Genomic DNA, 13,308 nt, shown 5'->3' with positions numbered 1-13,308 from the left:
CTGATTATGGGCCCTTGTTGATTATCAGGCTGTTTTTTTTGGCAGTTTGCTGATTATCTGTATCAGCGTTTTATTTACCTGATAACTGATAAAGTTAATGAATTGAAAAAGTGTTCTACTCTGGCTCTGCTACAGCTCTGTGTCTGTCCCTCTGCTTCAGTTTCACTCACCACTGAGTCTGACTTCATGCCCACACACAACACTGACATCTGACTCTCTGTTACTGGGGATTATGTTCAAAGTTTCTAATTCATTATTAATATTAACAGTAATTGCTTAAAGCATTTAAACAAAGTTTTGTGTTAGATTTTGTAACATACCAACATCTTAATGTTGACTTAAAGATTTTCATTTTCACTGGAAATGCATATCTGTTCCAAATATAGGTTATCTGTTTCATTAAAGTGCTCATGTTATGCTCATTTTCAGGTTCATAATTGTATTTAGAGGTTGTACCAGAATAGGTTTACATGGTTTAATTTTCAGAAAACACCATATTTTTGTTGTACTGCACATTGCAGCAGCTCCTCTTTTCACCCTGTGTGTTGAGCTCTCTGTTTTAGCTACAGAGTGAGACATCTCACTTCTGTTCCATCTTTGTTGGGAGTCGCACATGCTCAGTACCTAGATAAGGACTACTAGCCAGTCAGAAGCAGAGTATGAGGGGCCCTGACAGTACCTAGGTAAGGACTACTAGCCAGTCAGAAGCAGAGTATGAGGGCGTGCCCTGACAGTATCTAGGTAAGGACTACTAGCCAGTCAGAAGCAGAGTATGAGGGCGTGCCCTGACAGTACCTAGGTAAGGACTACTAGCCAGTCAGAAGCAGAGTATGAGGGCGTGCCCTGACAGTACCTAGGTAAGGACTACTAGCCAGTCAGAAGCAGAGTATGAGGGCGTGCCCTGACAGTAGCTAGGTAAGGACTACTAGCCAGTCAGAAGCAGAGTATGAGGGCGTGTCCTGACAGTACCTAGGTAAGGACTACTAGCCAGTCAGAAGCAGAGTATGAGGGCGTGCCATGCTAGCAGCTAGGCGAGCATTATAACGTGTGTTCCAAAGTGACCACGTTTGTCTCTGAAGTAAAGGCTGGACTACAATAGAGCTGTTTGGAGCAGTTGGTGAACAGTGTTTTCTGTTGGAGATGGTAAGTCCCTTTGGGGTGGACTTTGGGCTTTTTCACTTTGTAAACCTATAATATGCACAAAAAAGATATATAACACAATAAAGGAAAGGGAAAAAGCCAAAAAGCATTATATGAGCACTTTAACTACCAATAATCGGTTAGGTGAGACTAAGTGGTTCAGGTGTAGCTATCGCCACAGTGTGTTGATCAGACACAGAACTTCCCTTTCTCCACTTTAATTAGCAGTTCTGGTTGGGAGTAAACATACAAACCACAGAAAACAATTATACATAGAATACGGCTGCCATTAATAACACTAAATGGCTTATACAGCAGCTAACAGAGAATAGCACATTCATATCAATAATAGACTATGCTCTATTACTCTTGTGCACACTTAATGTGACAATAAGACTAATAAATGGGGTGACGCCTGCGTGCTAGTACAGGCAGCAATCTCGAGCTGCACTGCTGTACACACGTGACATGCCTCACTCTCCGTATCATTTAACAAACACACCCTCTCAATTTGGCGGTCTATTTAAGATGCACAATTTCCCCATCTCTGCCTTGTCGATGCTGCTGCTGCCCTGCAGCTGTATCGCTGCCTGCTGTTAACCCCACCACCACCCCAGCATCCACCTGCAGGCTCCGGCCAGAGGGAAGCTACTTTATCATCACTCCCCAATATCTCATGTTAACCCATACTGTGGGGAGTAATGAGGTCGGAGTCTGGCCACCAAACACAATGTTCTGCTGTTATAATAAACATTTCAAACGTGAGTTGTCTGACTGAACAGAGTCATACACTTTATACACTAATTTGACTTGGTTAAACCTGCAGAAACCCTGCGCAGCGCGTGGAGGAAGGTCTGGCAATGGGAGACAACCTACTGCCTTACTTTCCTACTCATTTTTCAGTAATATCTCCTTTATCTCTTTGCTGTTGTGCAGGTCTACCTGGAGAGGCTCCTGACCTATGCAGAGATTGACATCTGTCCAGGGAACTGGAAGAGGATTGTTCTGGGTGCTATCCTGCTGGCCTCCAAGGTCTGGGACGACCAGGCCGTCTGGAACGTGGACTACTGCCAGATTCTCAAGGATATCACCGTGGAGGACATGTGAGTTTGATTGAAGAAATGGGATTGGGTTGATGTTTTGGACTTTGGTTCAAGAATTAACCAATTAATCCTAGGATTAATATTAGGATTAGGTTTGGGGTAGTCTCGCATAGCCAGACCTTCCTCCACAGCGCTGGGGAGGAGGGTCTGGATAGTCCACACAGCATTCTGGGATGGGAGAAAAATGTGCTCTGGTTTATTGGCATTTCTTTAAACCTATCACAATCGTCATGGGTGGTGCTAAGCTCCGGACGGAGCCACGGTGCCTCAGCTAAATAGTCTCAGGAAGGAACTTGTTTTGGTGGAACGTGTGGACGTTCAAAAGTAGTTTTAGTCGTGCGAGAGAAAACTCCGATTGGACAGATAGTCTAGCTAGCTGTCTGGATTTACCCTGCAGAGATCTGAGGAGCAGTTAACCATAGTCCTCACAAATCCACCAGAGGTTAGAACGCCAACACAAAGAAAACGGAAGGTAACGGACATCCGGCGGAATTTCCGGCGGCAATGGAGCAATCCCAGAAGTGGAACCTCGTGGATATAGACTGGGTTTGGGGTATGCTCACAACTGGAACAAAAAGGAAGATGAAGATGAATCCCTCAAAATTAGTTTTCTGGTACATTTGGCCTTACAGGCACAATCATCATCGCAGGAACAAAAGACTGAAAAACACTGGATTTTGAGCAGAAAGTCACAGGTATTAATTCCTGGAATGAATGAATGAAGGAATGAATACATGAAATGACAATCACTCAGCCCAGCTGCATGAAAGAGATTCTATATGGGACGTGGACTAAAAATAACAAATGTGTTCACTTAGCTTATGAAACTAAAATGTGAACAGTGATTGCAATTAACAACATAATTGTCTCTTTCAGTCATATTTAAAAATATGTATTTTTTTATTAAGTACTTTTTCAAACAAATTTAATTTAATTTAAATTTTCAGGATACATTTTTTGGTTATATATATAAAAAATATATACTATAGACTCAGATAATGTAGTGACACAGGTACGCAGCATATGAAGTATGCCACGCCTCTGTATTATCATGAAACATTTTATTTGTTTCTTAAATAAACATCCAATTGTCAATAGAACATGTATCCTCGACAATAAAAAAACAAAGCATTGATCATTGACAAAAAACAGATGAAATTAAATTAGGAGTACAAAAAATAGTCATCACTGCTTCTGTAATTACCATGTTTTCTAACTGTAGCCCCCCCTTTGTCACGTGTAAAGGGACAAGTGTCACCAACCAGGGGCGATTTTAGCCCATTTTTAGGGCTAAACCCCTGAACTTGATCCCAGCACCCCTAAAAAATAATTTTAAGTTATTCCATTGTGAGCTAAGAAGTTGTGCTCTAGGAATATCACGTCAATGTGAAACTAAACCCTGAATCTAGACGCCTAGATCAGTCAGAAACACATTCTAAGCAATTTCAGTAAATAGTGCTTGTCAGCCATTAGTCAAAATGGCATAAATCTAAAACTTTCAAAAGTTAATAATACTGCATTTTGGAAATGTCTGCTTTTCCATACATATCCCATTTCATTTGTAAAACAACCTGACCTTTATAGTAATGGCCCTGTGGCTCAGCATTAAAGTACCTTTTCTCAGAATTGTTGTTGTCTTTCTAGTTATATAATTCAGTGTTTCCACTATTATGCTCCTCCTATTAGCACAGTAAAATAATATTTTAATAAATGACGTTAAAGGGTGCCAGGCACCCCTAAAGCTCTGATCCTAGAATCGCCCCTGACAACAACTAACAAAAAGCATAGCTTTAGCTCAACAGTCCCACCAATAATCACTTATATAATTACAATTTAGCATATCCAAACAAAATCAACAATTACCATTAACAGCCATACCTCTAAGGACCTTAGCTAATGTAAGCAATGAATTGTCGTTAAACAAAGAAACCGCGATTACATCAAAATATTGCGATTAGACAATTATGTAATAATTGTTACAGGCCTGATGGACACAAATCAGGGGAGATAGTGCTGCATAAAAGGTGTGGACTTGTATTGATATTCTGTATATATTTGACGTATTGATTCCATGAATGAACCTCCAGCTCCTTCCTCTCTAACAGGAACGAGTTGGAGCGCCAGTTCCTGGAGCTGCTGCAGTTCAACATCAACGTGCCGTCCAGTGTGTACGCCAAGTATTACTTTGACCTGCGATCGCTCTCAGAGACCAACAACCTCAGCTTCCCTCTGGAGCCGCTCAGTAGAGACAAGGCCCAAAAACTAGAGGTGAGGCGCTTCCATTCAGCTGTCTTGTTTTTCCTCTTATTCAGCAAAGAAAATTCAAAGCCGCTACGTGTAGAAAGAGTGGTTGGATCAATACAGACACTATAGTAGAAAGCTTAAAGGAACACGCCGACTTAGTGGGACTTTAGCTTATTCACAGTAACCCCCAGAGTTAGATAAGTCCATACATACCCTTCTCATCTCCGTGTGTGTTGTAACTCTGTCTAACGCCCCCAGCGCTAGCTAAGCCTAGCACAGATCCTGGAGGTAACCGGCTCCAACTAGCCTACTGCTCTCAATAAGTGACTAAATAATGCCAACATTTTCCTATTTACATGTTGTGATTTGTATAGTCACAGGGTGTACAAATAACAAGGTCACATGAGAACTATATTCTCAGAAGGTGAAGCACTGCTACTTCTCCTACTTGGGCGGAGTGATTTGCTCGCAGCACCTGAGAAGCCCCGTGGTGAGGAGCAGAGAGTTCGCCTGGAGTTTGCTCAGAGTTGGAGTAATAGAGTCAACAATTACTAGATAGTAAAAGCATAGTGACCTTGTTATTTGTACAGCCTGTGACTATACAAATCACAACATGTAAACAGGAACATGTTGGAGTTATTTTGTCACTTATTGAGAGCAGTAGGCTAGTTGGAACCAGTTACCCCCAGGATCTGTGCTAGGCTTAGCTAGCGCTGGGGACGTCAGACAGAGTTACAACACGCACGGAGATGAGAAGGGTATGTATGGACTTATCTAACTCTGGGGGTTACGGTGAATAAACTAAAGTCCCAATAAGTCGGCGTGTTCCTTTAAAGGAACACTTGGGACTTTGTCTAAATGGAGTCTGGTGGTTTTAGCGCTAGCGACCTCAGAGCTGTTTCTGGTTAAACAGAAAGGTCTTAAAAAGGTCTATCTCTGTAGGGATCCTTTCCATAATGTTGTCAGACACTTAGAATAATAATCTGAGTCTGTCAGTGGCAAAACAAGCACTTTTAGTGGACCAAATTGAAGATGCACATTTGCCCCATAGGGTTACATTGCAGCCCGGTCTGTGGCTGCCAGTTACAGCGTTCACTCTGAATACTGTACCAATTTTAAAGACTGTTGTTCATATCAGTCACTTACACACAAAAACATAGGAACATAGGGTCCAGGTTAAAAAAATATATGAAGTTACCCTTTAATGATCACTACTAGAAAAATACTATGGATACTGAGGGTTGAAATGTTGGTTCCTTCATAAAAAACTCTTTCCATGTCCTCTCTTCAGGCTATTTCCAGGCTGTGTGATGACAGGTACAAGGACGTACGGAGGGCTGCGAGGAAGCGATCTGCCAGCACGGACAATCTATGTGGAATTAGATGGGTTCCTGCAATCCTCTCCTAATCACTATTCATCTGCCATGTACTCACCACCGGCATCAAGCTACACACACTGGCTGGATGAGAAAACTCTAGTGGAAACAGGCAAACATGGTTCTGTGCAGAGTTCAAAAACACAGTTTGGATATCCACATAATACAAAGAATTGAAACTTGGTGGAACAGTGATTAAAAGCTAAAAAAACAGCCTCTGGACGTCACACCTTCAAACTGGAGTTAAGAAAGTGAAACCTCATCTGTAGTTTTGGGAGGTGAGGTGAACGCCAAAGAGGTTTCTAACTTAACCTGATGCCTTCACAGTGCCTCCACTCTTTGGATCATGAAAGACAGAAGGGACTTCCTGACTGTTATATCATCCGTGGGGATCAATCTGTCCCATGACAAGACAGCGTCCGAAACCTCCTCGGGCATGGCATAGTGAACCTGTCTTCATGTATCGGCGCAGTTCGGTTCTTCGTGTCTGGCCTAATTCGAAAGACATAACTGACACTTGACATAACCTGCCTTTGAGATGGCCTTGCAACTTTATAATGAAGCATATTATTTATTTGACATTGATTATGTGAACTTGTGTGAGCGGTTGCAGCTGCCTGAACCCATAGCACCTGCAGAATTCCAGTAGTGTAGTTTCTTCTTAGAATAATAAAAGTGTTAGCAAGTTTTCACCTTCGGAAATACGTATATTCAAGGTTTACAGTATTTGTAGGGTACCTCTCGATACTCAGGTAGTCTGTTTAATCTTTTGAGTTATTGTGATGCTCCTCTAAGGATTGAAACACAACATATGACCAGTGACAAACAACAGATACATTCTTATCTGGGAACATGAATAATCAAACAACTACTAGCACATTGTTTCAAAATATATACAGAGAATCTGAATCATCAGTGTTCATCAGACTTTGGTTATATCTTAACATGACTTTGTCAAAGTGTTTCAGCACCCTGTGACCCAAATTTTCCCGAGGTCATTAAGTCGTGACCCACTTTTATAGAATTCAAACCAAGCAAATTAATTTTTCAAAAATATCCTTTGAAAACACACATATGTCCTTTTTTTTGTTTAAGCATAAATACACATATTTACATGTGCAAAGTGCATTTCCAGAGCACATTAATAAGAAACTGAGGAGGAACATGACAACTGCATGGACAAAAGTGACTAAAATAAATGAAATATCAAAACTGCACAAAACAAATAAGGCCACAAAATTAGATATTCATTTTATTCTCAATGTACTTAAATCCACATTTGAAATACTCGGGGTCACGTTTGCCCTTCGCCATCTTGCCTTCGAACATCAACACAAACTTAAAGTGAACTTTAATCAAATGATGGTTACCATGGCAGCGGCGCTAGACTGCTGCACGGCTCCGACGCATGTATATATTTTTCAAAATAAAAGACAAGTCCAAAATCAGATGCGTATTAAATTTTATTTATTTATGTATTGACCAGCTGTCCGTGACCCAGCCAGGACCCACCAGTAGAGAATCACTGGTCTATTACATTCTCCACAAGCCAATTCCAATTCTAGAAGCCCCATAGAAGCGTTGAATACCTCTCTGCTGACATCTAGTGGATATTTAATAATAATAATTAATACTTTATTAATCCCACAAGGGAAATTACAATGTTGTTGTTATTATTATACACATTACACACAGGCCTGAAATACACACATTCTCAGTACCTATACATGCACTAATGGAGAGATGTCAGAGTGAGGGGGGTGCAGCTGTCGATGGACAGGCGCCCCGAGCAGTTGGGGGTTCGGTGCCTTGCTCAGGAGCACCTTGGCAGTGCCCAGGAGGTGAACTGGCATCTCTCCAGCCACCATACTTTGGTCCGTATGGGGACTTGAACCAGCAACCCTCCAGTTCCCAACGCAACTCCCTACAGACTCAGCTGCTGCCACCCCAATTTGACCATTTGATCAGGTTGTGGAGATTTAAAGGATGAGTTCACCCAAATTCCAAATTTGTAGTGGTTTGTATTGGAATTGAGATTTCTACTGGTGGCAAAAAGATGCAGGGTTATTTTGCACTTTACACATTTCTTTTGCACCAAAATATACAGTAACTGTAAAACTCAAACAATAAGCACAGTGAACAGCAGGGGACACTCTGCAGTGGATGCTGGTCAGTATCACTGCTTTGGTTTGATTTATTCATTATTCTAGAGCTGGATAACAGTACATTACATCTCCAGTCTCAGTCAATCAGTTTGGTTTATGTTGATCATTTAACTTTGATTGAAGGAACGCAGTATACCCATGCATGCAGTCCTCTCGGGGTTAACCCTTGTGTTGTCTTCCATTCGACCATGCATCGTCCTCTCTTTGGCTTTTTTTTTTACGTTTAACGCTTCTTTTCACAAACATGTATAAACACCACTAACACCAACTTATACTAGTTTTACACTTATTTTTGGAATTCATGGTCAATAAACCTCATTTGTAGGCAATTATACCTAATTCTTGAGTTAAAAAAGCAGAAATTATGAATTATTTAGACCTATATTGAAGGAAGGATAATCACAGACTTACATGTCAACGTTCAGTCGGCACACTGTTTTGAAACATTTACATTTTTTTTTCAAACGCTAAAAAATTGAATAAAACACCCAAAATTAAATGAAAGTAGAGATCCGATCTTTTGTTGTACTTGTGGAGTCCGTTGCATGGAATCATCCATGTAATGTTTTGATTATCAAAATAGGAAACGGGTCAAATTTGATACAAAGACAACATAAAGGTTAATTTCGACAACGTTCCCAAGTTTTTGAAACCAGTGACTAAAAATGCATTAGGGGAAAGCAACGAACAGAGCTATTTCCTTATTTCCTGAGAAGTACACAGTTTGGAGCCATCAGGTTTTCAAGGGAGACCTTGCTAAGGATAAGGGAACACAAAGTTGACTTTTCACCAAAGTAAACTACACTAATATGGTTGTGATCATACCATAATACCTTATAACACCCTTAATCCTCCCAGAGTCCTCCCTCTGGTGTCCAGCAGGTGGTTTATTGTTAGAAACACATTCCTTTAATAATCCTCACACATAAAGTGATCTTCTATCTCCAGTGTGTGACACAGATGAGTCCTGTTGATCTGTCCTTCAGAAAAAGTGACCATGGAAAAAGCACCAGCCAATATGTATCCCAGATTACTAAAAGAATAGAAATAAGCCACAAATGGTGTGGTTGAATCAAAAATTAGAAATCATTTGTAGACTTTTCAATATGACAGTAATAGTATCATATCAACCCTGACTGCTGAGCCAAGTGTTGAAACTGATGACCCATTGATGATTTTGTATTTGCATTTCTAATTGCTGCTGGCAAATAACTGATCAGGTTCTCATGTTTTCTTTTTCATTTGTTTAAAAAAAAACTAAAGCTCTAAAATGTTTTTGTTTTTTTTGCAAATTAACTTTGTATATTGTATAAAGAGTTAAAAAAAACTGAGAAAGGTTAATTGTGAATTATTTATGGATGTGTTGGTTTGTGTTTTTGATAAAAGAAAACTGCTCTTGTCTAATATTTCTGTGTTTTTTTAAAAACATTTTTGACAGTTGGCATTGAAATCAAGCAGCCATTGACTTCAAGTGTCTACTAAAATAATAATCATGAATGGTCTCGTGATGTGATGATTACATTAATGTCAGAAGAGTCAGAATCAGAATTGACTGTATTGTCATTGTAAGTACATACATCTAAATGAAAAGCACTCTATGGTGCAAAGAAAAAAACAAATAAAAGTCCGCAAAACAGTTAAATGCTCCGAAAAAAATACATATAATAATGCAAATAAGCCACACAATGTTTAAACGTATGACCATTTAACTGTTGTGCAGACTTTACCTTATTTGAACATTTACTCTTTTATCCTGAACCAGCAACTACATGGATGTGTACAACATTGTCTTTTTTGCAAACATAAAAACACACACATTCAGGGGCGGAGTGGGTCAAAAATTCAGCCCTGGCAATTCTGTCCCTTACCGGCCCAATTTCAGACGGGGACGTTATTTGCAAAAATCAGGCTTGTGTGAGATTATGGAGGAGCAGCATGAGGCGCACTTACAGGCTTTCATAATTAAATAATACATACAGAGGAGCAAATCATGTAACTTTCAAATGAACTATCTTAGAATAGAATGGAAATGCTTGCATATTTAAAACATATTATTACATTAAACAGGCTACTTTAAACACCCAAAACATCAAAGTGCGAAGACATAGCGGACCAGACGCAAGCTTTTATTTTGAAAAGTAAAAACCTGACGGCACCAGACGGGAGGCTCCCAGCTGCAGCCGTACAGTCGCGCATATTTTTGTCAAACTAGTGTGATACGCCAGTGTTGCCGCATTTTTTTCTTTTCTTGTAGATGGTAACAAGTTGAAAACTAGAGTAAATAGTTATAGTTATTTGTTTTTTGTGTAATGTGACTTAGAGATTGACTCAATGTCATTTAGCTGTCTCACATAGGTTCATGATTGTCTATTACAAGCTGGCCTGTGTATGACTGTCAGCTTCCAGTAAGGTTGACCATTACCTCGATATCCCAACAATGCTTTGATGGCAGCCTGGTAAGAATAGCTCTCTCCACAGGTCCTGGCCTCCGCAGACAAGAGTGCGGAGCGTTAAGAAAACGTTGGACGTGACTGTATTTAGTGCCAAGCTGTGAGGGTCAGCAGTGAAGTTGTGGAACAGTGTTGAAGGGGACAGCAGTTTAAGACTTTGTCTCTGGTTTGGATTTGATTTGAAGGGGCTTTTCTTAAGAGTCTTGGCTCGTTTTCTTATGGGATCAGGATTAGCGCCGAACAATGAGGACGATGGGAGCAAGCGACCTACTCTTCATCACTATCAGCCACAATGTCTCCTTTATGGGTACGTTCTTCTTTTGTAGTTAATATTAGAAATGAAACCGTGTTTGTACTATGGCAATGTTTATTTTAAATATGATGAATATTACACACCTGTTAACACAAATAAACAGTAAATGTAAAAAGCTGAAAAGTTCAACAGATCACAAAAGCAATAAGAACTGTTCCTTTCTTAATCCAAATGGTGACAAAGGTTGATGTATTAAGGAATGCATTAACAACAATGCACTTCGACTAAGTGCTGAGTATTGTAAATGTGTCTATCTTTGGGTTTTACTCTGTGTAATTTAGTTATGATCTTGATGTTTTATATTTGTAATAGATTTCCTTTTCAAGCATTTCTTTGCTTTTCTGCTGTTTAATCACCATTCATCATTATGCCACGTTTGGTACATTTGATTATTTTATAAATATCCTATTATTTACTTCTTCGATGCAACCATTACCCCACTGGGATCATTCATCTTCATTTATTCTAGCAGTCAATTACTTGATCATTTCATTTTCCATCACAGGCAAAGTCTGGGGGATGTTGATGCTGGTTCTCCGTCTGCTCGTCCTCCTGCTGGCCGGCTTCACCCTGTTCAGTGACGAGCAGGAAAGATTTATCTGCAACACCATCCAGCCAGGCTGCTCCAATGTGTGTTTCGATGTATTTGCTCCTGTATCCGTCTTCCATCTCTGGCTTTTCCACCTCATTCTTCTCTGTCTTCCCCATGTGCTGTTTGCAACCTACGTTGTGCATAAAGTTTTGTCGTATCCCTATTTTGGAGGGGTCTACTGCAACAGGAGTCGAGGAGGTTCACCTTTCTCCTCAAGAGAAGTGTCTTTGCATAAAGCTCCACTTCACGAACGGCAACGAGAATGGGGAGCGCCGCGCTTCTACTGCGCTTACTTCCTGGTTGTAATTCTACGGATCCTTGTGGAAGTGGTTTTCGGTGCAGGCCAGTTTTTTCTCTTTGGCTTGTCCATTCCTAGGAGCTTCCTGTGTTACGAGGCACCCTGCACATCTGGTGTGGAGTGCTACATCTCCAGACCGACTGAGAAGACCTTAATGCTCAACTTGATGCTGGCCGTCGCCTCCTTGTCCGTTCTGCTGAGTTTGGTTGACCTGGTGAGTTCCATGAAGGCGATGGTGAGGTGGAGGAGACAAAGGGATATGTTGATGGAGGAGATGAGTAAAAGAGAGCAAAGCAGTATGTTCACAACGACAACGACTGAAGACAGCGATGTGCCTTTAACCAGAAGAATCAGCCCGAGTGAAAGCTCAAAGAACGGTCTCAAAGATCAAAAACCAGTTGTTGTTCCAGTTCCAGATGGTGAACCTCTTCATGCTAAGGTGATTGGTGGACACATCACTAAAAATGGCGAGGTCACTAATGACACGAGGCGAGAAAGCAAAGATGCTAAAGTGGAGATGTCTCGCTCACCCACTCCCATGAGCACTCCAGTACCAACTCACTTTGTCCTCCACAGCCACCTGAGACCCACCCTGTCCCCTCGCCTTGACAGAGGACCACCAAACAACAGGATGCCAACACCTATGGGTGTCAAAAAGCTGGACCAGAACACTCCAGTTGGGGCAAGCTCAGGTCAACACTCTGATAGCAGTGAATCTCAAGAGAAGAGGGCATGGGTGTAATTGGCTGGGTGGCCATTTATTACTGTCGTTGGACAAGAAACTGATGTGCATCTAACTTTGAAACCTTTTTTCTTATCAATATTTTAGTTTATTTCTGTTTTAATTGGATTATGTATGGGAGAGTGCCCAGATTAAGCCCCTCTGAGGTTTTTTTTTGCATCTCTCAAACATATCTTTTATTGATTATGTGTATATTAATCTGTAATATTTGAATATGTGTAAACCAATAAAATAAAATAAAATAAAGGGCCTGGCTAGTTTTGAATTCACGGTAATACTGTATATGATTATTATTGGAGTGCTCACAATGGCTGTGTAACGTGGACCTGTGTTTGAGTTCCTGTCTCTAAGATTACAGCAGCATGAGTTTTATTTAACATAGATGTGGATGTTATTTAGTTATAAGTGGCTAGCTTATTAAGTTGAAGTTATACTATTAGCATGTCCTAGCTTTACTATTTCCTGGTCCCTTTTACAAAATATATATTTATTTGAAGGTAGACAATGCTTCTGTTATAGAATATGTTTATTTTAATGTATAATGGGAAATGAATGTGTGTACATTAAACGAATATTAACTGCATCTATCAGATGGAATTGTATCTTATCGCATCGTACTGAATCATTTCAACATCAAATCGAATAGCACTGAATTGTTCCAAATAAAAATGTATTGTCCCTGAACCGCATCATAGCCCATGTATCTAGATACGTATCGAATCATCTTATAACGGAGAGATGCACATCCCTAAACGGATTCACATTGTTAACAGTTTATACAGTCCAAGCCGTGTTTGTTGAACACCCGGAGCTGTCTCTGCATGAGAAAAAGGGTAGCTCCCAAAAACACAGGCTAACCTTGACGAAGCAGCAGTTCCAGCGCTC

The 13,308-nt window shown here is 40.4% G+C and overlaps 2 protein-coding genes across 3 annotated transcripts in view; both read left to right on the top strand.

Annotated features, from left to right (window-relative positions):
* LOC144527178 (cyclin-Y-like) overlaps positions 1–7,449 on the top strand; it is a 35,110-nt gene extending 27,661 nt beyond the window's left edge. For both annotated transcript variants that reach the window (XM_078265098.1, XM_078265097.1), the window contains 3 exons: positions 2,077–2,243; positions 4,349–4,511; positions 5,779–7,449. In XM_078265098.1, the coding sequence (XP_078121224.1) occupies positions 2,077–2,243; positions 4,349–4,511; positions 5,779–5,895 (447 nt within the window). In that variant the 3' untranslated portion in view covers positions 5,896–7,449. The remainder of the gene's footprint in view (positions 1–2,076; positions 2,244–4,348; positions 4,512–5,778) is intronic.
* Positions 7,450–10,248: 2,799 nt separating this feature from the next.
* Positions 10,249–13,068, top strand: LOC144526410 (gap junction delta-4 protein-like). Its single transcript, XM_078263884.1, has 2 exons — positions 10,249–10,785; positions 11,297–13,068. Exons 1-2 carry the CDS (start codon positions 10,722–10,724, stop codon positions 12,421–12,423), a joined length of 1,191 nt encoding a protein of 396 aa, XP_078120010.1. The 5' UTR covers positions 10,249–10,721; the 3' UTR covers positions 12,424–13,068.
* The last annotated feature ends 240 nt before the right edge of the window (positions 13,069–13,308 follow it).

This window comes from Sander vitreus, chromosome 12 (assembly GCF_031162955.1).
Source record: "Sander vitreus isolate 19-12246 chromosome 12, sanVit1, whole genome shotgun sequence".
Lineage (NCBI taxonomy): Eukaryota > Metazoa > Chordata > Actinopteri > Perciformes > Percidae > Sander > Sander vitreus.
This window is presented reverse-complemented; position numbering and strand designations above follow the sequence as displayed.